The sequence below is a fragment of the Andrena cerasifolii genome, chromosome 5, assembly GCF_050908995.1.
Source record: "Andrena cerasifolii isolate SP2316 chromosome 5, iyAndCera1_principal, whole genome shotgun sequence".
Taxonomy (NCBI): Eukaryota; Metazoa; Arthropoda; class Insecta; order Hymenoptera; family Andrenidae; genus Andrena; species Andrena cerasifolii.
In genome coordinates this window covers 10,973,297-10,996,696 of record NC_135122.1, presented here as the reverse complement: position 1 = coordinate 10,996,696, position 23,400 = coordinate 10,973,297, and the positions used below count along the sequence as shown (strand labels likewise).

At 47.3% G+C, this 23,400-nt stretch overlaps 2 protein-coding genes across 17 annotated transcripts in view; one reads left to right on the top strand and one right to left on the bottom strand.

Moving 5' to 3' along the window:
• The window catches only part of Rab3-gap (Rab3 GTPase activating protein), a 313,138-nt gene that overhangs the window by 57,878 nt on the left and 231,860 nt on the right, over positions 1–23,400 (top strand). The gene's annotated exons all lie outside the window — the stretch shown is intronic.
• The window catches only part of Msp300 (Muscle-specific protein 300 kDa), a 99,972-nt gene that overhangs the window by 29,863 nt on the left and 46,709 nt on the right, over positions 1–23,400 (bottom strand). For 2 of the 16 annotated variants that reach the window (XM_076811792.1, XM_076811797.1), the window contains 8 exons: positions 21,900–22,710; positions 21,444–21,602; positions 20,992–21,354; positions 20,624–20,734; positions 2,912–17,251; positions 1,898–2,002; positions 1,423–1,728; positions 983–1,117 (listed from right to left, as the gene is read on the bottom strand). In XM_076811792.1, the coding sequence (XP_076667907.1) occupies positions 983–1,117; positions 1,423–1,728; positions 1,898–2,002; positions 2,912–17,251; positions 20,624–20,734; positions 20,992–21,354; positions 21,444–21,602; positions 21,900–22,710 (16,330 nt within the window). Of the gene's footprint in view, positions 1–982; positions 1,118–1,422; positions 1,729–1,897; positions 2,003–2,911; positions 17,252–17,570; positions 18,412–20,623; positions 20,735–20,991; positions 21,355–21,443; positions 21,603–21,899; positions 22,711–23,400 lie in introns of those variants that run through there. The other 14 variants (XM_076811806.1, XM_076811808.1, XM_076811798.1 and 11 more) reach the window with 13 other exon arrangements.

The following is a 23,400-nucleotide window of genomic DNA, read 5'->3' as shown; positions in this document are numbered from 1 at the left end:
TGGTTCGGTGGGTGGGTGGGGATGAATGAGAATACTTTAATTGCATGAAAAAAAATTACAGTAACAATGTATATTAACATTCCTTAGAGACAAATGCTGCGCCTATTATATTACATCCATTACCTTAAGCTAGAGGAACATAAAGTGCTAATGTTGTAAATAATACACGATGAGATACGACAGACGGAGAGACAGAGAGAGAGTGAGAGAGAGAGAGAGAGAGAGAGAAAGAGAGAGAGAGAAACAGAGAGAGAGAGAGAGACACAGAGAGACAGATAAAGAAACAGAGTCGATGACGATGAATGAAACGTAATGGTTGTGGTGTAGCGTGGTGAAAAAGCTTGCGATGGATGATTAAAATTATGGTGCTGTGCGATAGAGAAAGGGGCGAGAAACCGTACACCGTTCGTTAATTGAAATTGATACATCAATGATACGAGCCACCTAGTTCACCACCCATACCCGCGGTTCGTGCAGAAATGAAACGTAACGAACATAAATTACTACGTCGAAGCAGCGAAAGGAAATGAACATTACATGCTTCACCGTTTCACGTTCACCCTGCTCCCTTCTATGGTACAGAATACAAGCAGTATATATGCATATACTATCCCATCATATACATACTGTGCACACATTGTATCGTTCTTCGATGCAGCTCTTACTTTGGCAAGAGATCGAACAATCGTATCTTCGTTTTGTTTAAAAGAGAAGTGACTAGATAACGGACTAGAACGGATCGACTGGTTAACTTTGGTTTAAGCTTCTAAAATTATTTATCGTTGGCAAAAGAGTTGACTGGTCGGTACTGTGCTCGTCTGCGATCTGCGAATTCATTTCAGGGTCGTCAAGTCCGTACTACTTGTTTTCCTTGGTTTTTTTTTTCAAGCTTCGCTCTCTACCATTGTACACTTCACGATACTGTTGCGCGAACACCAGCGAGGTTTGCGAAAGCCCCTGAACATTGGAAAACGTTGGATACCTGCTGCCTTTGCTGCAGACGGGACATCACCTCCAACAGCGCGTTCTTCAGCACCTTTGCCAGCGTGCTGATCTCTGGCAGCGATTCAAGCTCCGACACGCGTTGCGCGTGGCTGCTCAGCTCGTCCTGCAAAGCCTGCTCGCGCACAGACACACGCGAGCGTGAACAATTTCGATTAAGAATCATCCAGAGACTTAGCGCTTCTTCGATCAACGATTACGATATTGGGTACGTATTGGGAAAAAATCGCGGTGCAGACGCGAAGGGTGTCGTAAGATCGCTCTTGGTACTCCTCAGAGCTTACAATGGGTACCAAGTTCTGGAGGAACGCGAGTAGTCTGCTTGATTTAATAAATTCGAAGCGTAAAGGTAATAGTTGAAAGGAATAGGTGATACTTAATTAGAAACATTTCCTTATTCATTTCCGATTGTAGACGCACCTTATTCGTTGTGATAGGTTGTTGCTCCCTAATACTAGCTACGATATCCTTCAACCAAGCGTCAGTCTCATCCAAGAACTGTTTATAAGCGTGAATATCGTGGCCACGTTGCTCCTGATGGCCTCGCGATCCCTCCAGGGTGGCGAGCCCTTCTTCAGCCTGTGTCAAAAGGGTGGCGATGCGCGTCTGAACTTCCCCCAGGTTGTCCAACAGTCTCTGGGACTCGGTGTCAGCTGGGATTTTCCGCAGTTCCTCTTCTAAACGGCAGGCCTCCTGCTCGTAAGCTCGGAGCTCGCTCAGCAGGGCCTGAAATTCATTATTCCTTCCTCGTTTCACTATGAATTTTCGCTGACGCGCGAAGAGACTCAACGCGTCTCCGTCATTGTGCTTGAAATTTTAATACAGAGAACAGCAGACTTCTTTTACTCGCTATCGATTCTCAAACTTCGCGTTTCTACCGCGTGCAAAATCTCACCGTGAGGGCGGACAGCATGGAGGCTATGCTATCTCGCGGCAGATAGGTTCCCTTCAAGTTCGACAGACTCAGCTGCAGAACCATCAGACGCTCCTGTATGATGTCCTGCAACACAAGGATCAATTAACCAACCACGTCGAAGCTCTCCCGCCAGCTCGTCAAATGTATGCCGTGCACAACACGAGCTCAAACTCCAGTCGGTTAACTAAACGGATTAGCCTCGGGGAACTCACTAAACCTCTAGCAAATCTGTATTTACACAAAACACGTAAAAAAAAAGAAGAAGAAGAAGGAAACTGAGTATTTCACTGCGTCCTGTGTGGTCTGTAAATCTGCGTTCGCTGTGTTGTGAGTAAGAAACACGATTGTCATGCAGGCTTGACGATAACACAGGGGCACGGAATATTTAACTCTTCGTCTAAGGAAGTGTGATGCTCAAAAGTAGAAGAAGGAACGAGTCGTGTACGTGGGTTCGTCTGCGAAGCACGTGACTATTACTTCTTCATTACACCCAGAGCGGAACTTCAGCTAGCATGGAACGTGAAACATTCTCTTCTGACTGTCAGATACGGAATCAGAAAGGAATGAACTGAACGTTGAGACGCCTCTAGCGTCCCAGTCTCGTCAAGACCGCAACGCAAACCGAAAATCAAGTAACGTTACGCATGTGCATCTCTAAACTCTACTCATGCAGGGTGAAGAGCGAAGTAAATCCCCTCTGGGAGGCAGGAAGGTAAAGCGGTAGCAATGTACAGCAGGTACGAATAGACTGGAAGCGGTAGCTATATTAACAGTTGCCGTCAGCGAGTGGGAAAAGAGATACGCTCCAAGTACAGGGGTCGATAGAAAAAGAGCGAAAACGATCAACAACAGTTAAGAGAGAAGGAGAAAGAAAAGCAAAGGAAATGTACAAGAAAACGGTACACATAAAACGCTATGCCAAGATCGCACACGCGCACACACACACACACACACGCACGCAATACGCGCCCGATCCAACGGGCGTGTACGTACACATACACGCAAATCCGCGCAACAGAGCTGGCCAACGAACTCGTTCAAGCTCGACTGGGTAACGATCGAGAGCTGGTCGTGACGTGATCGCACCTTGATCCCTCGTATCCTCTTTTCAGCCTCATCTTCAGCTACTCCCGTCTCTCTCTCTGCCTCCACGCTGGGAGTCCGCCGCTGCATCGATCCCCATTCTCTACCTAAATGTTCCATGGGATCTGGACCGAGGACGCTGGGAGTCGTGGACGATTCGATTGGATTGGAAGAACTGGAGTCTACTTGTTCGTGGGCCGTTAGATTGGAGTCAGCAGGCGAACCACTGGAGTACTGATCGATAGAGCACGCGACCTCGTGGCCTGAACACCGAATCTCTCCACTCGATGCGGATTCTAGCGACAACGACATCGACTTCGTCTCTTCGGCTGTGGAAAAGGATTGGGGAGTTTCGGGGTACTCTGAAGTCGACGACCTCTGCTTGGAATCGAGTCGATCGTCATGGAGATGGAGGGAGGGTTGTTGAGAAAGGGGTTGATCGATAGGAAGGGTAAGATCTGAGAGTGGAGCCTGGGTACTTTCCTGATCCGTGCTCTGCTCGGTTTCGCTCGACAAGTAAGTACTGTAATCGCTCCAACTACCTATGCCTCCTGGGAGGTCAGCGATCAGACGCTCTGTATGAGGTCCACCCATCAAGTACGGGTTCAAAGGACCACCGTTCCCCCCGCGATCGTTTAAACTACCGTCCCGATCCCCGTCGAAATCGCCGCGATCGTTGGAATCACGTTTGGTACTATCCGAGGGTTTGCCTTTGGTGTATGTGGCTAGATTTTCGAAGAGGTAGCGCTCAGCCTCGTGATAGGGGTGCTTGTCTGGCCAGAAGCCAGTATCTTGGGAGAGGAACTTCGGCGTGCTTAGTTCTGAGAGGGTTTTCAAAATCAGGGGGGGCTCAACGGGTTTTTTCTTTTTTTCGGGACTTAGCACTAGGATCTCGTCAGCTATGTAGAATTGCACTTTCGGCTTTACTGGCTCGATCACGATGTCGACAGTCTCTATCTCGGGCTCAGACGATATGCATCTTTCGAATTCTTCCTCTGTTTCAAGCTGAGCCTCGATTGAGTCTAATATTATGGGTATCTCTTCGAAGTTTTCTTCCAGAAGGTCTATGGGTGTGCTTGCCACAGGGATTCCGTCGGGTGCATCTTGGATTATGCTCTCGAGTTCTTTTATGATAGAAGGTTCTGCTTCTTTTATGTCTTCTTTTTTGTCTTCTTCTTCTTTTCTGGATGGAGGGATTATGCTTTCCTCGATTTTGGTAGGTTTCTGTATTTTTGTTTCTTCTGTAACTGATTTGACTTCAGGTATGATGTTTATCTCTTCTGGAGATTTCTCTTCGATATTCTTGGCTGCAGGTTTTTCTTCTTTGGGAAGTTCTGGTTGCGTAGATATAGGTTTAGGAATTGCTTCAAGTGTCTTCTGTTCTTTAACGATTGATTTTTCTACGTTTTCTTCGGTGATCTTCTCCTTTCCTCTTTTACATTCAGACAATTGTTTTTCTTCAACTTCCAACTTTGGTAGCTGGGCAATTGCTTCCACTTTCTTTTCAGGGATTACGTCAGTTTTCCCTTGAATCGCTGTTTCTTTTGGAGTGTCTTGAGTTACCGTAGTGGTAGAATCGATACTTGAAACTTTAGTATCTTCTTCATCCTTCGAAGCTGAAGTTTGTTCAGTTGCATCTGCAGACTTTGACGTTTCCTGCTCATCACGTTTACCTTTCTTCGCCTGTTTATTCTTACGTTTCGATTTCTCCTTTGAAGCAGGTGCAGATTGTATCTGCGTTATATCTTCGATTAGTTTTGGTGTTTCCACTTTTTCTTCAGCTGGTTTTGGTGGTTCCACTTTTTCTTCAGCTGGTTTTGGCGTTTCTACTTTTTCTTCAGGCGATTTTGGTGCTTCCACCTTTTCCTCCGCTGGATTTCGAGTTTCTAATTTTTCTTCAGTTGGTTTAGACGATTTTACTTTATCCTCAGCTGGTTTCGGCGCTTCCACTTTTTCTTCAGCTGAATTGGGTGTTTCCACTTTTTCTTCAGCTGGTTTTGGCGTTTCTACTTTTTCTTCAGCCGATTTTGGTGTTTCCACCTTTTCTTCCGCTGGTTTTCGAGTTTCTACTTTTTCTTCAGTTGGTTTTGACGATTTTACTTTATCCTCAGCTGGTTTTGGCGCTTCCACTTTTTCTTCAGCTGATTTGGGTGTTTCCAATTTTTCATCAGCTGGTTTTGGTGTTTCCACTTTTTCTGCAGCTGGTTTCGGCGTTTTCACCTTTTCTTCAGGTGGTTTTGGTGCTTCCACACTTTCTTCAGCTGATTTTGGTGTTTCCACTTTTTCTTCAGCTCGATTTGGCGTTTTCACCCTTTTTGCAGCTAGTTTTGGTGTTTCCCCTTTTCCTTCAGCTGGTTTTGGCATTTCCATCTTTTCTTCAGCTGGTTTTGGCGTTTCTACTTTTTCTTCAGCTAGTTTTGGCGTTTCCATCTTTTCTTCAGCTGTTTTTGGCATTTCCATCTTTTCTTCAGGAGGTTTTGGCGTATCTACTTTTTCTTCAGCTGGTTTTGGCGTTTCTACTTTTTCTTCAGCTAGTTTTGGTGCTTCCACTTTTTCTTCAGCTGATTTTGGTGGTTCCACTGTTTCTTCAGCTGGTTTTGGCGTTTTCACCTTTTTCCCAGTTACTTTTGGTGTTTCCCCTTTTCCTTCAGCTGGTTTGGTTGTTTCCACTTTTCCGTCAGCTGGTTTGTGTGTTACCACTTTTGCTGCAGCTAGTTTTGACGTTTCAATTTTATGTTCAGCTGGTTCTACTTTTTCTTCAGCTGGTTTTGGCGTTTCTACTTTTTCTTCAGCTAGTTTTGGTGCTTCCACTTTTTCTTCACCTGGTTTTGGCGTTTCCACTTTTCTTTCAGCTGATTTTGGCGTTTCCAGTTTTCTTTCAGCTAATTTTGGCGTTTCCACCTCTTCCTCAGGTATCTTCGACACTTCTACTATCTTTTCAATTAATTGCAACACCTCCATCTCGTTTATAGCTGATACAGTTTCTTCTTTAGGTATTAGTTTAAGCATAGTTTCAGGTGCAAGTTTGATTTCTTCAGTAATTACTGTAGGAGATTTTTCTTTAACTCTTTCCACTGTCTTTTCTTTATCTGCATCTCCTTTTTTTATTTCAATGTTCTTTTCCTTAATACTCTGATCGGTTAGAACACTTTCCTTGGAAACCTCTTGCGGCTTTTCTTCTTCCGGTTTTGCAGCCTTTTTATCTACTTCTTCTTTCATAGCACCATCCTTAGTGCCCTCCTCTGTTGGAGCACTGTCTTGTGTAACTGTTTCTGGTTTCTCGTTTGTCTGTTTCTCTTCACTCATTCTACGCGAAGCTGACTTATCTTTCTTCTTCTGTTTTCTCTTCTCTCGCTTCGACAATTTAGATTTTTCTTCAGCTTGAGAGTCCTCCTCTTTTCCTTCTTCCTTCTCCTCTTTTAATAATGCTTTAGTGTCCACAATTTTGCCTGCGGCAGGTGTTTGTGGAGATATGGTTGGTTCTTCAGGAGACGGCTCCTTTATTCCTTCTTTTTCAGATGCTTTTGCAGCCACTGGTGCCTCCTTTTTAACTTCAACTACGTCTACTTTGGATTCAGTCAGCTGATCATCTTTCTTCTCCTTTACGTCCTCTTGTTTTGCTTCTACTTTCACTTCTTCTGTCGATATTTCTTCTTTGCTCTTCGATTCAAGTGCTTTCTTGGTTTCACTTGGTATTTCAATCACTTTTTCAGGTACACTTTCTACGTTTTTATTCTTGGACTTCCCTTTACGCTTTTCAGAAGCTCTCGGTTTTTCTGGTTGTCTCTCAGGAGTATATTCAGGCTTACTTTTATCGTCAGTCTTCATAATTGACTTCACTTCTTCCTTATCTTCTTTGATCTCTGGCTCTTTTGCAGCCATAAGAATTTCGTCTTTCAGTTCCATTTTCTTCTCTTTCATGCATACTACGGTCTCTGTTGATGCCTGAACAGCATCCACCTCTTTCACTGGTACCTTACTTTCACTCTGTTCCTTCTTTCCTTTCTTAGATTTCTTGCTCTTCCTAGACCCACTCGCAGGCTGCTCCTTTGTTTCCAGTTTTGGCTGCGCTGGAGCTTTCTTCTTATCTGTTTCGACTACTTTATCTATCTCTGGGATTTCAGATGTCACAGTCTGCTGCTTTCCTTCAACTTCTTCCCTTGGCTTAGTCACTTCATCAGCTGACTGTATTGCAACAGGAGCTTGCTTCTCCTTTTTGCTTTCCTTTCCTTTATTCTTCGAGTCATCCTTCTTCTCTGCCTGCTTCTGCACTTTCTGTTCACTCGGTTGCTCTCTTTTTTCTTCCTCCACTTCCTTCACTTCCTTCTCATCAACATCACTCTTTCCCTTATTCTTCTCTTTCTGGGGCTTTTCTTTACCCTTCCCTTGCTCGACTTTCTCTTCTCTGGTCTTGCTGTTCTCCTTCCTACCTTCCTTCTTCTTCAATTCTGTCTTTTGCGAACTTCCCTTCTTCTGTTCTTCGCTCGTAGCTTCATCGGGGCTTACATACTTATCACCGACTTGCTTCAAAGTGGTTTCCATTACTGAGTGTGCTTCGTCTCTTCTGGCACTTCGAGATCGTGATCTGGATCGCCTGGATCGTAGTTCTCGTCGATTCAAGAACTCCATGAAACCTTGTTCGTCGACTCGAACAACTTCCACGATAGGTACTGGCCCGGGAGCTTCCTCCACGAAAATCTGCACTTGAGGGGTAGAACGTTGCTCAGAAAGTTGCTCCTTTTTAACTACAGTTTGCTCAATAATGGGGGTAGAAGGAGGTTCCATTGGTTCCACATGTTTGCCAACTATGGTAGCCCACGAATCCTTGAATTTCTGTGGAGCCTCAGCTTCAGTTACACTCTGCATGCTGGATTTTGCATTAGTTTCTTCTTCAACTTCTTTTTCGACTTCTTCTACCCAAGAAGGTGACTCGACTGTAAAGATTTCCTTCTTAACAGTTGGTTCCACAGGCTTCTCACTCATAATTTCTTCAGTCTTAGCAGTTTCTTCTTTTACTTCCTCTACGATCGCTTTCTCCGTGGCTATTGGTTCTTCAGGTGCAATTTCCTGTTCCAAATTTTTACCAGATTTCAGAGGAATAGGTTTCATCAGCAACACATCTTCTTGAATTTCTTGCGTGGGCGTTCCTCGACTGCAGGCTGCTACTTGAGCGTACGATTTGTTGGTTTCCCTGGCAGCTATTTCCGCTATCTCTTCAAACTTCTCAGCGAGAGTCTTCTCTATTTCACTGTCACTTTCAGTGGGGACTATCTTTGAATCGATACCACTCTTTTCTTGCCTCGTATCTTTCTTCTTTTGATGCTTCGTTGGCTTCTGTTTCGTCGATGGACTTTGAGGTTCATCTGTTGCATTCACTTCCATCTGTTCCTTCTCAACACCCTTCTCGACTGTGGAAGTCTCGATCGTTACTTCTTCAGGTGTACCAGTAGTTGTTTCAGTGCTTCCTTTCATGCTGACAATGGAAGCCCAAGATTTGGTGCTTGGTGATGGTTGGATATCTTCTTTGGGAATATCCTTCACTTCTGATGGACTTTCTTCTTTCTTGCTTTCTTGTACTGGAGCCTGAACTAGAGTTTCTTGATTAATTTCTAATGTCGAGGTCTGCTCAGTAGAGCTGACAGTCTGTAGAGATACTGGCGTTGCAACTTCACTTCCTTTCTTCGATTTCCCATCACGTTTCTTCTTTGTCTCAGGAAGATTCACATCAACTTTATCTGCTTGCCTCTTTGTTTCTTTCTCTGCTGCGGCAGGCTTCGTTTTACCTTCAGACTTTTCTTTCGCCGATTGCTTTTGCTTTCCAGACTTTGATTGAACTTTCGTATCTTCCTTCGACTTGGACTTGTCCGAAGGTTTAGCTTTGTCTTCTTTCACTGGAGGTTGAAGCACGTTTGCACCTGTATCTTTGGGTGTCTCGCCATGGCTTGTGGTCTCTGGTATTTTACCATTTACCAACTTCTCAGGTGCTTTGCTTTCACTTATGACAGTGGGTTCCTCATCTGGATGTTTCATGGTTTCTTCAGCAATTAATTTTTCTTCTTTCGTTGCTGTTTTAGATTCTTCCTCCTTTTCAGGCACTTTCGATGTCTTTTTCTTTTCGGGAACAACTTTATCGACAGGTTTTTCTTCTGCAACTTGATTTTCCTTGATGCTGGGTTTTATTTCTTCTTCTACTTTGGAAGAAGTCTCTGTCTGAACCTTCTGTGGTTCCAGAACTTCAGCTACAAGTTTTGGTGGTTCTACTACACTTTCTTTTTGTTCTTGAATGATTTCTTCAGTTTTCTTTTCTTCTCTCTTAGCACTGTCTACTTCAGCTTCTGCCGGAGGTTGTTCCGTGAGCTGCTTCAAATTTGCAGTCTCCAAATTTTGCTGTTCTTCCAGTGTGACAATTTTTTCAATCGATAATGCAACTAATTTACTCTCTTCCACTTCGGCTTTCATTTCTTCACCCAACTTCACCACATTTTCTTGTTTCTCCTGGCTGCCAGGCCTTTTCTCTTTCTCTGGCTTGGATTTTGACTTTTTAGAAGCTCCCTTTTCTTGCTTCTTCTGGGTTGCAGGTTTCTCTTTCTCTACTTTAACTTTAGATTCCTCGTCGACCAGTTTGTCTTCTTTCTTTTCAGTTTCAGGGTGCTCATCAGTTTCTTTGTCTTGTTTCTTTGCAGTATCAGGCTGTTTCTGTTTCTCTGCTTTCTCCTTTGACTTTTTCTCAACTTTCTCTTGCTTCTTTTGAACTGCAGACTGTTTTACTTCGTCTATTTCGACCACTGGTTTTACTTCAATTACTTTTTCTTCTTCTTCTTTTTTTACTTTAGAATCTTCCACCTTCTCTACTTCGACTTTTGATTGTTCTTGGACTGCATCTTCTTGTTTCTCCTGGGGTGTAGGCTTTTTCTCTTGCTTCATTCCCATCTGCGATTCTGTATTAGTATCTTCTTGTTTCTCTTGAGTTTCAGGGTGTTTCTGTTTGTCTGTTTTACCCTTTGACTTTTTATCAACTTTCTCATGCTTCTTCTGAACTGCAGACGGTTTTACTTCGTCTATTTCGACCACTGGTTTTTCTTCAATTACTTTTTCTTTTTCTTCTTTTTCTACTTTAGAATCTTCCACCTTCTCTACTCCGACTTTTGATTGTTCTTGGACTGCTTCTTCTTGTTTCTCCAGAGGTGCAGATTTTGCCTCTTGCTTCATTCCCATCTGCGATTCTGTATTAGTATCTTCTTGTTTCTCTTGAGTTTCAGGGTGTTTCTGTTTTTCTGTTTTACCCTTCGACTTTTTATCAACTTTCTCTTGCTTCTTTTGAACTACAGACTGTTTTACTTCGTCTATTTCGACCACTGTTTTTCCTTCAATTACTTTTTCTTCTTCTTCTTTTTTCACTTTAGAATCTTCCACCTTCTCTACTTCGACTTTTGATTGTTCTTGGACTGCTTCTTCTTGTTTCTCCAGAGGTGCAGATTTTGCCTGTTGCTTCATTCCCATCTGCGATTCTGTATTAGTATCTTCTTGTTTCTCTTGAGTTTCAGGGTGTTTCTGTTTGTCTGTTTTACCCTTTGTCTTTTTGTCAGCTTTCTCTTGCTTCTTTTGAGCTGCAGGTTGATTCTCTTCCTTTACAGGTACCTTGGACTTATCTTCAACCAGTTTTTCTTTTACCTCTTGAGCTGATTGAGCTTGAGTCTCCTCCTTCTTCTTTGCATCTGATTTTTTGCTTTCGTCATCAACGAGGGGCTGAATTAATGCATCAACAGTTTGCAATACTTGAATTTCTCCACTTTCGGGTCTTTTGTCTTCACTCACCACCCCTGCCTGTGAATCATCAGCGGCTGCTTCCTTCAGTTTTTCAATTTTAACCTCCTCTGCTGCTCCAACTTCCAAAATCTTTTCTATTGCCTTCACTTCAGTGGTAATCTTCTGAGCAATTTCCTTAATGGCTTCACTGGCATCAGTCTTTGAAATTTTCTGACTCTCTTTAGGAACTGTTGCACCAATTACGTCCTCAGTTTTCTCTGAAGCTTCTGATTGTATAGACTGCTTAATTTCTTCGCGAACTTCTGCTTCCTTCCCAGTTTCCTCTTCCACTTCAATAACACTCGTCGTACTTTCTTCTTCTGAAGTAGATATAGTTTTCTTCTCTTCAAGCTGTCTAGACTTCACCCACTGCGACTCTAACTCACAGAGACTGCTAACAGGATATTTAGCAGATTCTGCAATAAACGCATTCCTCCTGCTTTCTTCCTCAGACTGTTTCACCTCCTCCTCTTCTTCTCTCTCTAGATCAGGCTTCCTCATGACCGATTCCTGAACGATTCTCTCAATGCTCATTATTCTGGAAGGGGCAGAAGCGGGCAAATTCTCCTGTACTAACGGAATCACCTTAAAACGTTGATGGAAATCACTTTCAGCCTCGCTATAACAATGATAATTCACCCAATACGGCTTAACCAAGTCCGCGTAATAATACGAAGCTACATCTTTCATTTTCGATTCCGAATCATCAACCTGAACAGAAGCTTTCGGTTGACTTTCAACATCGCGCGATCTTCCCCTAACCAGAGTCACTTTCTTCTCAACTTTAAACAACTCTTCCTCCCTTTCTTCTTCCTTAGCTACAGTGGAAGACACATCAACCATATCTTCTACCTCCTTACTAACCTCCTTCTTCCCAACAACTTTACACTCACCTCCTGTTACCAAAATACCCAAATCCTTCGCCTCGACAGATTTTACACCTTCTACCTCAACTGCAAGCTCTTCCCAAGAAACTTTCGTATCTCCTCCAGAAACGTCCCTACCCTCTTCCACCTTAACACCAACATCATTCGATTTACCGTGCAGAACCTGCCCATCTCCCTGTTCCTTCGCTAACACCCCGAGCTCCCGTTCCCGCGACCCTTCGAGGGACTTGGACGACAGAGGTGTCGCGGAACGACCCCTCCTCCTATCCTGAACGCTACCGAACAGAACCTGCTGACCGTCGTCAATCAGACCGTCGATGTAAACCGCGTATTCGGGATCGTCCGATCTCTCTGAGGCCGCCAACACGTCCGACGACGTTCTCGAGGGGACAGGGACAGTCGAATCATCCGATACCCTAGCATATCTGGTGGTTAGGCTAGCCTCTACTGTTTCGGGACGCAGGGTGATTAGTTCGGTGGGTTTGGAGCCTACGATCTTGGGTAAGGGGATGCTTTCTAAGATCTCAACGGATTTCACGGATTTCACATTGGGTGCTTTCAGTTCCACGGAGCCGGGGATGCTGGTGGTGGTGGTCACCGTGGTCACCAGCTTCTCGATGATCAACGCTTTGCCTGTCAACGCCGTTGAGTCTTCAATCGGCGAGTCGGTGCCTGAAACGTTTAACTGACCGACTTCCTCTTTCATCAAGCATTCTTCTGCGGCTGGTGTATCTGGCTTTGATTCCGTGTCAGGTTTACGAGTGGATTCTTCGGCTTTCTTGTTAACTGAATCACTCTCAGACTTGGTAGATGGTGTCTTGTCTTTCAGTGCTATTGGTGCTTCTTTGGGCGATTCTTTTGGGGAGACTGGATGCTTTGGAGAGTCCTTTTGATCGTCCTTAGTGGAGACTGGGATTTGTAATGGTTTCTCCTCTTCTTTTTCTGCAGAAGATGGTATCTTCTCAGTTGCTTCCTTAGGTACTTTCCTTTCAAACAGTTTTTCAGAAGGTTCTGTTGAGGGAACTTCAGTTTTCTCGCCTGAATCCTGGGGTTTATGCTCTTGCTTCTTTTTCTTCTTCTTGTCCACTCTTGGGGAACTCGGTTGACTCGTTTTGGGCTCTTCTTTGGATTCGACCACGTAAGTTGGTGCGATTTGCTCTGTTATGACCTTTTCCTTCGATTTACTTGGTTTCTTGATCTTGGATGGGCTTCCAGGTGATCGATTCTTTTGATCTGGATCTTGGTTCTCAGATCCTTGTGCTGTTGCTTGCTCGGTAGGCTTTTGTGGAGCAGACGAAACTTCAGAAGCTTCTTCCTGCTTTGTTTCAACCTTGATTTCAACTTTCATGGGTGATAGAGGTTCTGAACCATGTAATTTAGGTTCTCTATCAGTCTTATCAGGTGTGGCGACATTTTCCGCGAGTTTGTCTCCAAGAGCAGCTTCTTCAGGTGTCTTTTTAACGACAATCTGGAGATTAGTTTTATCTGGTGCAACAGCAACACTTTGCTCAAGCTTTTCTTTACTTTGAATAACACAAATTTCTTTTCTAACACTTGCTTCAGCAACAACTGACTGCTTCCCTTCATTCGCAGTAGTGTCTTTTACTTCATCAGGTGTAACAAGTTCAGGAGCTACTTTATCTTCAGAAGTAACTGTCTTCCTTTCCTCTTTTAATATTTTTGATACCTCTTTGCTGTGATCCATGGTATCACGTTTTTCTTCCAATTTAGCCAGTGGTTCTGGTGTCTCATCTTTCTTCTCTGGCTCTTCTGTCTTTTCTATTAACAATGCAGGTGTCTCTTTTTCCTTTATAGGCGAGGCAGGCTTCAAAATTTCTTTCTTCAACTCTTCATCAGCTGGCTTTTCGCCATTAACACGTTTTTCTTTGACTATTGGCTCGACTCCTTTGTCCACGTCTTTTCCTGAAGCCTGTTTCACATCTGTCACTGGTTTCTGACTAACATCAGCCTCTTTCTTGGATCTCTTTCCTCCTTTTCCTTTAGCTTGCTTCTCCTGTTCAATCACTTTCCACGTGTCTTCCTTCGATACATCTTTCTTTGATTCTTTCTTGGAGTCTCTGCCATCGTTCGACTTCTTCTCAGCAGCCTTATCCGGCTTCTTCTCCCCTTTGCCCGTTGTTTCTTCTTTTATTAGTGTTCCTTCCTTCATGGACTCGTCAACTTCCTTCGATTGAATAGATTCGGTCACCTGCGTCGCAGATTCTTTTGCACGCTCCAGTGCACCGATCACAGCTTTTTCTCCTGCATCGATGTCTACTTTCGGTTCTAGTTTTGAGTCTGCTTCGCCTTCCTTCTGATCTTTATCCGTTGCTTCGTCGATCTTCGGTGGTACATCCTTCGCTGTCGCTTTCTTATCTTTACTATCCTTTTGCATCTCGGGTTTGGTTTCTCCTTTTGCCAGTGGCTTACCTTTCGTTACTTCTAATTTCTTCACAGCTGTCACAGTTTCTTCCCGCTTCGATCGATCTGCTTTCTTCTCTTCGGCATCTTTCGTCAGACTCGGTTTCTTGGGTGCCTGATCCTTTGAAGCCTCCTGCTCCTTCGCTTGCTTCGCTTTCTTGCTCTTACTCTTGCCACTTTCCTTCGTTTCCTTTATACTCTCTGGTTTATCCTGATCTTTAGACTTTACCGCTTCATTCGCTTTAGCATCAGCCTTACCTTTATCCTCTGTTCGTATTTTATCCTTCGACTCGGTTTTAGTTTCAGCCGTCTTCTCCACTTTTGTTGGCTCGCCGGCCTTCGCTTCATCCGCTTGTTTCTTCACTTTAGTCTCAGATTCCTTCTGTGTGTCCACTTTCGTTACATCGTCGGTAGGCGCAGATTTCTTCACTTGCTCAGAATCACGCTCACCTTTCGAAGGTTTTACAGCATCTTTGCCCAGTTTATCCTTCCCCGCGTTCGATTGCTCTTTACCTTTCTGTTTCTTCTTCGACGTAGATTCCTTCTGTGGTTTTTCTTCTTTAGTATCAGGCTTTCCCACCGTTCCCTCACTCGTCGATTCTATTTTCGTTTCAGACTTCTTCGCCTCGACCTTCTCGCTCACAGCCTTCGCTTCCTTCTCCTCGGCATTATCTTTAGCAACCTTCGCGTCATCCTTGCCACTCTTCTTCTCAGAATTCTTATCCGCTTTGCTTTCTTTCGCGTCCTCCTTCAATTTAACCTGCTCCCTTGCAGCAGGCTGACTTGCCACAGCTTCCACAACCCCCGATCCATCTTTAGCCTTCGATTCAATCTTAGACCTACCCTGTTTCTTCTTCTTCTCGCTATCCTCCTTAGCTTTCTCTGTGGTCGTGACACTCTTAGCCTGCTCCTTAGACTCACTGTGCTTGTCCCTCTGATGCCTAGTTCTCTGTTTATCCATATCCTCGATTTCCCTCAGAGCTTTTTCAATCTCATCGTCCACCTTCTCCGTCTTCTTCTTCTTCGGCTTACGTTTCTTCTCCTGCAACACGTTTCGTTGCGCCACCTCAATCTCCTTCCGTCCCTGAACCTCCACCTGCTTCTCCTTCTGATCCACAACCTGTTTCTCCCTCTGAACATCGTCCTTCCTATCCTTTGGCGCCTCCGCGCCCTTGCTCTTCGCCGGACTCACCGACCGCTCCACAGAGACTTCTTTCTTCGCCTCAGCAACCTGCTTCACCTTCTCCTTCTCCTTCTGAGGCTTCTCCTTCACTTCGGGCCCTCTGCGAGCCTTCTTCTCCGGAGGCTTCGACTTCGGCATCTCCTGGTGAGTTTTCCTCGTCTCCCGTTTCCTCGTGGTATCCCAGGCGACCTCCTCAGCTTCGTCTCCTTGCTTCGTCTCCTGCTTCGCCGCCGAGGACTCCGTTCCTCGGGTCAGCCTAGCCTCTCGAGGCGGAGTGGCCTCGTGCGCCGAGGACGTGGTCGAATTTGCGGGTGAATGGGATCGTTCCATCTCCTGTTTCACCGGGAAACTAGTCATCGTCGTCGAAGGAGGACCGGCCGTGGATGCGACACGGGTTCCAAGGCCCTGTGACAATATCTGAGCGTAGGAGAAGGCTTTACTCTCCGCCACTACACTCTTCACCTTGCCGACGCTAGCCTCCGAAGTTTGCGCAGCCACGAGCTGCTGCACATCCGGCTCCAGGGGTTTCTCAGGCTCCACAGCTTCGACGGGCTCCGCTGCAGGTTGGACAGTCGGCGGAGCATCGATCGTCGACGGCGCACGACTGGGAACACACTTCTCCTCGGCAGGTTGCAGGCTGACAGGGCTCCTAGCTGGGTTCTTGAATCTCTGTTGGTGGTGCTGTCTCTGCGGCTGATTCTGCAACTGGTTCTGCTGGTAGATCTCAGCCTCCGGGAGGTAGCTGGCCTGCGCCACGTACGGCTCCGCTGGGAACGCCATCTGGCTGTCGGTGTATTGGGTCATAGGCATCTGCTGAGGCGGCACAGCTGGCATGTAGACGTAGGAGCCGACTGGATAGGCGATCTGGGAGCCAATGAAGCCCACCAGCTCAGGCATAGCTGGGTGGATGTAGTTGTAGACCTCGGGGACGGGCTGTGGCCTGGCCACGTTGTCGTACCTCTTCTCCTGCAGGAGATCGTACTCCCCCATCACCTCGTCAGCCCAACTCGTCTGCCCTTCAGGCGCCTTCTCGACAAGTTTCACCGCACCGCTGGCGTCAGGGTGCTGCTGATACTCCTCCGCAACCTGCTGAACAGGTTGCTCCACAGGGACCTCTGGAACTCGCGCGCGCTCCTCCACTTCGGCTCGCGGAAGCTTGAAGTCCAGCTTCTCTTCAGCTACTTCCACGCAGGATTGGTCAACGGCGGCGTCTTTATTAACCGAGTGTGCGTTTTTAGTGGCCTCCACTGAAGGGCTTCTGGAAGTGTTGGCGCTGCCTCGAAGGATGTCAGCGTAGGTGGTGGAGCCAGGAGCCCAGATGGGGCTGGCCGACCTTCCTCTTCTCTCTTCCCTCGGTGCTAGCGTGTGCCTGAGAGACAGAGGTTCCCTCCTCTGCTCCGCGGAGCGAGGATTTTCCGGCACGCTCTCCGTTTCCATAGACGACGTCTCCCTCACCGCAGGTGTATCTGATGAGTTTTTCCTGTTAGAGGTGGCTCTCCTCGACTGTGGTCGGTGCTTGGGCGAACCTTCTAGCTGGTCCACCTTGGACACGTGCTGCCTCTGCACTCTGGTATCCGGTTCTTTCCGCTCGGGCTCCCTGCGCTCGCTGGGAGCCTCGATCGGCGCCAGTTCCTCTTTGCTAGCCGCCTCCGTCCTCGGTGCTTGCGGCGCCGGGGCATCGAGGACTCGTTCGATCGGTTTCTGGACGGTGGGTCTTAAGACCTGAATCGCGAGAGGCGCGGACGTGGATGGGGGCTCGTCCCTGGGGGTTCTAAAGGGACTGGAGCCCCTCGAGCTGGGGCTGGTGCGTCCAGCCGCGATGTCCGCGTACGAGACCTGATTGATGAGCCTGGACTCGTTGCCCTGTACATAGTACGGGTCCACAGCGTATATCTGATCCACCAGAATCTTGACGCGCTGCCTCCACTCGTCCATCCTTTGCTGCAGGCTCTGCTTTATCCGCCACGGAGGAACAGCCAGGGCACAACAATGGAATACACATACGTCAATTTTTTTTTTGCTGGGAGTCTCTTTTGTTTGATATTTATTGTTTGTTTTTTGTTTCTTATTTTTATCTCTTTTGGGGGGGGGGGTCGGGGCGTGTGGGTGGTGAGAAGTGTTAGCAAGGAATGGGGGACTGGCGACGGTGTGATTGGGGGTGGGGGTTGGGGGTGGGGGGTTAATCTTTTAGAGTTTTAGTATATGCGTGTATGCTAGATTAACGTTATGATCAGCGGTGGCGTGAAGAGAAAACTGAACACCGTTCCCAAAGTTGCTTTTTCTTTTCTTTCTCTTTGGCAAGAAAGAGGGCACTTTATTTTTCGTTCGATTACTTGGTATAGTATAGCAGCACGGGCGTACAGGAGATGCCTCTCTATAGTCGACTGATCGTAATACATTTAGGATAAGATTCGCTTAATAATATCGTACGGTAATACGTGTATAAAGTTCGCTAAAAAAAAAAATGATCCTGAGGTATTAAAAACGACTGGGCCACCATTCGGGGAACGAGGACAACCGTCGGCTCCGAGGGGTCGAGAAATCGCGGAGAACCACAGGGCGTTTCAAGACATCGTCACAAGGAACTCGGTGAAATCTCAAGAAACTTAAATGGACCTCCGAGGAATCTTGAGTTATCTCGAGAGATCTCGAAACCCTAGGAAATTCCGAGGGAACCTCCCGAACTTCCAAGAAGTCCCAAGAGATCTGGAGTTTCTAGGAAGCTCCGAGAAATCTTGCGATGCCCCGAGAGATCTTCTTGAGATCCCGGTGGAATCCCAAGGGAACCTACCGAAGCCGTAAGAAATCCTAAGAGGCCTTGAAATTCTATGAAATTCCAAGAGATCTTGAAGGTCTATGAAATCCCAAGAGATCCCCGCAGATCAGCTCGAAACGAAGCCCGTTGTCGTCGTTCCGAGTGGAACGCGGAAACGAAAGAACGCGAGGATCGAACGGCGCTAAAACAGCTGCGACGAGGAGGATCGTTTCCAGCCCGACTACCGTCATGGATCCAACGGTTCTAGGTCGGGCGTGCCGCGTTGCGCGAGCATCTTCGACCTCTCTGTACGCGCTTGGATTTTGCTTTGCAACCCCTTGATCTTCTCCCGGCAAATCTGATACCACGATCCGCAAGAAACACGTCGAGCGAGCGAGAGCAGGATGGAGTGTTTTTTTTATATATATATTTTTGTTCACGATCGATGGTGAGGAAGAGAGACAGAGATCCAACAAAACCAAAAAGAACGATGAACCAACGAGGACGCATCGAGAGAACGACGACGATCGAAGCAAAGTAAAAACGAAACGGGGTTGGGGAAACGTGGAGGTGACAGTACGGAGTTTTTTTTGTTCAAGGATGATGGGTGAAGAGGGTGCGGTAAAGAAAATTTCGTAAATCAAATGGCCGATACGATGGATTAAACAAGAAGAAGAAAAAAATTGAGAAAAGAAAGAGAACAGAACACAACAAGACCAAACATACGAGCGCGAGAAGATGGAAACTATAATATGTAACGCGACAGTCGAACGGAATTAATGTAATAGTTCGGAGCGTTCTGGACTTGCGCTCGCTGCGTCTCTCACAAGTCTCGACCCGCGTATACGGAGGTCACTTGATTTTCTTGCGTATCTTCCGTTCCCGAGCGCGTCTCTGGCTCCGCGATCCAGATTTGCCAATCAACGTGCGCTCGATTCTTTCGCACAGGTGAGCTCTACTCGTGACGATCAAGACTCGACAATTACAGGCAAAGCCTACGGTGATCGTGTGTACGCGAGACTCCAGAGAGTCTCGAAGAGAACGTGTGTTCGTGGTGATAGAGGCAATCACATTTTGCAAGACAATCTGCTGCTGGTATGTACACGCACGCGTGTACGCGATATGTACTCGGTGCGAATGCTGCTACGTACTTTCTTCGCGTGCTGCCTTCCTGCGAGCAAGCGCCCGTCGCGACCCCGGGGTCCGAACGCCACGGAACGTGCCCGCGATAGCCGGCGCGTGCACGCGACGGGGCGCGCGCAGTTCGGCAGCGGCAGACGTCGAGAAAGGCGAGAGAAAAAACGAACACGTGAATTACAACAAAACGAAAACAAGCAAAATCAAGTAATCCCCTCCCCCCCCGCTCTGGTACAACCAACACGTGTACACAGGTGTCGTTAAGTTGTGAGACGTACACGGGAACAGAAAGAGAAAGAAACTAAACTCTATGAAGTAAGACTTGAAACCAGGAACGTGCGTGAGAGTGGCGAATGATCTCGTACGGTAACGGTGAGACAGAAACAGAAAGAAAGAAGTGACAGAAAGAAAGAAAACCATAGTCAAGAGCGTGATACCAACCAGTACCGCGTAACAGATGTACCACCACGATGATAACATGCCCCGCCGGAGTGATAACGCGGTCGATCGTTCCCCCTCCGCGTTAGAGAGGGAACGATCCACTCTGATTGACAATCGCGACAAGCTTGAGTTTACTATCGATTTGCCTTATTGTAGGTTGCTTCGTCTTTCGCCAATGTAACAAATTGCGTGTAATGTATGCGAGAGAGAGATAGACAAAACGGGGAAGTTTTGAGAAGGTAATTTAAGGGTCGTTAGCCTTATCAAATTCAGCTATTCGTATTCGCGATTAATCGATTTTCGGTTGAAATTAAAGCGTTAGTCTGGTGGGTACAGAAGCTTGCTGTGAAGGGGTTGCGAGTTAAAAAGCTCCGATGGAAGGATTACGAGGTACAAGACGAAGGTTTACATCATTGACTGGAACACGTGGGACTCGGGTATGGGTTAAACACGATGGAAACACCTTGACTGAAACCATAATCGAACACAGGACTGTCTCGATCTCTGTCTCCCAATGAAAAGCATCCCTTAAGTGGGCCATCAAAATGTTTCCAATTCTAGATAGATCTTCTTGTATTAGTGAGTCACAGAATTCTATCGGTTGCTTCCCTGCGCAAGAATCTAGTTTACCATGAACTAGTTTCTGCACAAGAAGAAGCAGCTAATAGAAATTCCAGGTTGCCCTGGCGGTTGCGATTAGCGATTAATTGGTGGCTCGGTCGACGGTTAATTGTTAGTCACTTCGAAGTGGTTAACGTTACTGGAAGACACTGGTAATCTACGGAGTAATTCCCGCGCGATCAAAAGCAAAACTACCCCTCGACGTGACCACGAAACGTGGGAGCTCTGAAATAGGTAAGTTCGATCGCGGAATACATATCCTGGTGGTGGTCTTCAGTTGGTATCGAGCAAAAGATGCAATAAAAATCAACTTGCTGCTTTAGCGCGCACTTGTGCAGGGTGGTGAGAAGGTGGGACCAAGGCGAACCTACCTGTTGCTCCTGCAAAGCCTTCTCCTTGTCGCTGGAGAGGTAAGTCGGGCTGAGCACCGTCCTCAGCTGCTGCTCCACCTGCATGATCTGCTGCCTCAGCTGCTGTATCTCCTGGAATAACAAACACACACGTCTCAGCCGTATCCTTTCTGATCCCCCAGACACGATCACCGATCCCGTTGCTGCCTCTGCACTATCAAAGAAAGAAAGAAAGTAGGACGGATACACGCAGGGGGGGCTGATCAATTCTAGGTCCCTCTAGTTGGAACGTTGGATTCTCTTTGCCGAGATGGATCGGTGATCGCGTTTCAAAAGAATACAGCCACGATCGACAGAGGGGAATAACGAAGTCCCAGCTGTTCCCTAACCTGTTGGTATTGATCGATCTGAGCTAAGCAAGCCTCCAAGGACGTGGTCTGCTCCTTCACGTTGCTGTGAAGATTGTCCAGCTCGGCGAGCAGCTCGTCCACGGTCTCGCCTATTCGACCGTCGCCGCCGATCCCGGCCCTGAAGTGCACCTGCAGCTTCTCCATCGATATACTGATCTTGGTCTTCTGTATCGCGACGTCGCTTAGCATCTTCTCGCGCACGCTGTGCTGATCTCTGAGCGGTTTCTTTTTGTTCTGCGGCGACTCGAGGCTCTGTTTCGCCTTCTCGATCCACGTCTTCGATTCCTTCAGCTTCCTCTCGCATTGCTCCCATTCCTCGCTGGTCTCTTGCAGCAGAGCGTTCTGAAAGGAACAAGTTCCCTAGTACATCTTACGCCCGCCGTCGCCCCCCCCCCTCCCCCTAAACGATCACGGAGAAATCGAGCACGAACCCTTTCCAACAGCTGACCCTCCACCTGAACTTTCGCTTCCTCAGCCTGAAGTAGCTTCTCGGGCAGATCGCCCACGCAGCAAACCTGACCGATACAATCGAGCTCTTTGCTCATGTCGCTGAGATTCTTGTTGATCTGCTTGCAGCTCTTCACGGCTGTCTGCAATGCGACACGGAGGGAGCTTTAGGGTTAGTGGGCTTTACGACCGTTTCAGAAGAGCGTCCCTCAATTTCTTTGGCTGAGTCGTGGTGGGACGTGAATTTCTTGGGGCTCTTGAAATCGAGAGTTTACAATATTACATCTTTTATTGCAGATGTAGTTGAAATTTGAGCATGTTACTTTGCAAAAAAAAATAGCCCCCAATTTGGAAGGGAACCCACGTCCACCAATCTCCACCAAGGAAACCAACGAAAGCGACGACAGCTAACCCCCCCAGTGGATCGGATCTCCACGTACCGAGTACTCGTGCAGCCTCTGCCTAGCCTGTACAAGGGTGACGAGCTTGAGTGGCTCAACCAGGAACTGTCTCTTCTCCTCGGTCCATGCCTTCACGGCTTCGTACAACGTGAGGAATCTCTGCCAAGCGTCGATGGTATCAGCCACCACTTGCTTCCTCTCTTCAAGCCAGTTCCTCACTTGGTTCAACTGCTCGGTCACGCTGTGAACGGTGCTCTCTATCAGCTGTTTCTCGGTCTCGTCCCTCGTGTTCTCGCTAATGGTACGGCCGTTTCTCGTTAGTCGTTCGAGCTTGTCGGTGATGGTGCCCAGCTCCTCCTGCACCTGCCTGAGCTGGTCCTTCAGAGGGACCGGCTCGACCGATCTGTCCTGCACCTTCAGCTCGGCCTGCCTGATCCACGCCTGGACCTCGTCCAGGTCGGCCAGATAGTCCGACCTGACGGTCCTGGCGCGCTTCTGTTCCCTCTGTTTCTCCTCCATGGCCTGCGCGGTCGCCTCGGCGCAGAGCTCCAAGGCCGTGAGGTGCTGGGCAAGATCGCTGGGGACCAGCTGCTGGCTAGCTTGGTACCGCGCCTTAGTGCTTCCTGAGAACTTCTTCGCTGCGTCGAGGTGGCCCTCGACGTTCGACCGTAGCTCGTCTAGCTCCTCCTCGGTCGCGTCCTGGTCGGGACCGTACACGTAGAGGATCGAGGCGCGTTCGCGCGCCTCGTTCAGACGCTTCCTCAGGTGCTCGATCTCACGCTCGGCGTCTTCGAACGCCTCCAAGTCCTCGTCCGCCCTCTCGGATTTCTTCTGCAGGGAGTCGACGAGCCTGCAACCAGTACTCGTCTGATTCGCTGCGCGTACCTCGCCGATCTAACGTCAAAACGCTCTCCAGCCTCCCATAATGAAACCAAGCTTCCCTTAGCATAGGTTAGACTACTTGGTAAAATTCGTTGAAGCGTCCCATTTCAATCGACAATCACTGTAGACGACGGGCCCCTAATGGACAAGTCACGTTCATTCCACAATATCTCTTTCTCATCCCCCTAACATTATCTTATATCACTGACAGCTTCAACGTTCTCCGCGTGGTTCGATTGAAATAGGACACGCCGAGTACACCCTACCAGTCTCCAAAAATGGTGAGAAATGCGCTTCAAGGGAGACCCTACCGCAAGAAACGTCGCAAATGTGTGCTCCCAATACGCGGCCGCAAATCAGAGGGCAAGTTCGACCTAGGGTGAGGTTTTACGAGCGTGTTTACAGGGCCGCGGGAATACCAACGTCACCGTCAGCAAATCCGGTCACCGCTTCACTAACGGAAACCGATTTGCCCGTTAGCGGCGTGCTTCTGCACGGCAGCGAGGCGTGCAAATAGATTTCAGCATATTTCCTGTACGAGCTCCAATAACGCGTGCCAGCACCGGGACGCCGAACGGTCGCTTAGGGCAAAGGTCGCCGCGGTGAAAGAAGGGTCGGGAAAGAGGAGAAAAAGAAGCGGCGACTATCCGGCGGGATT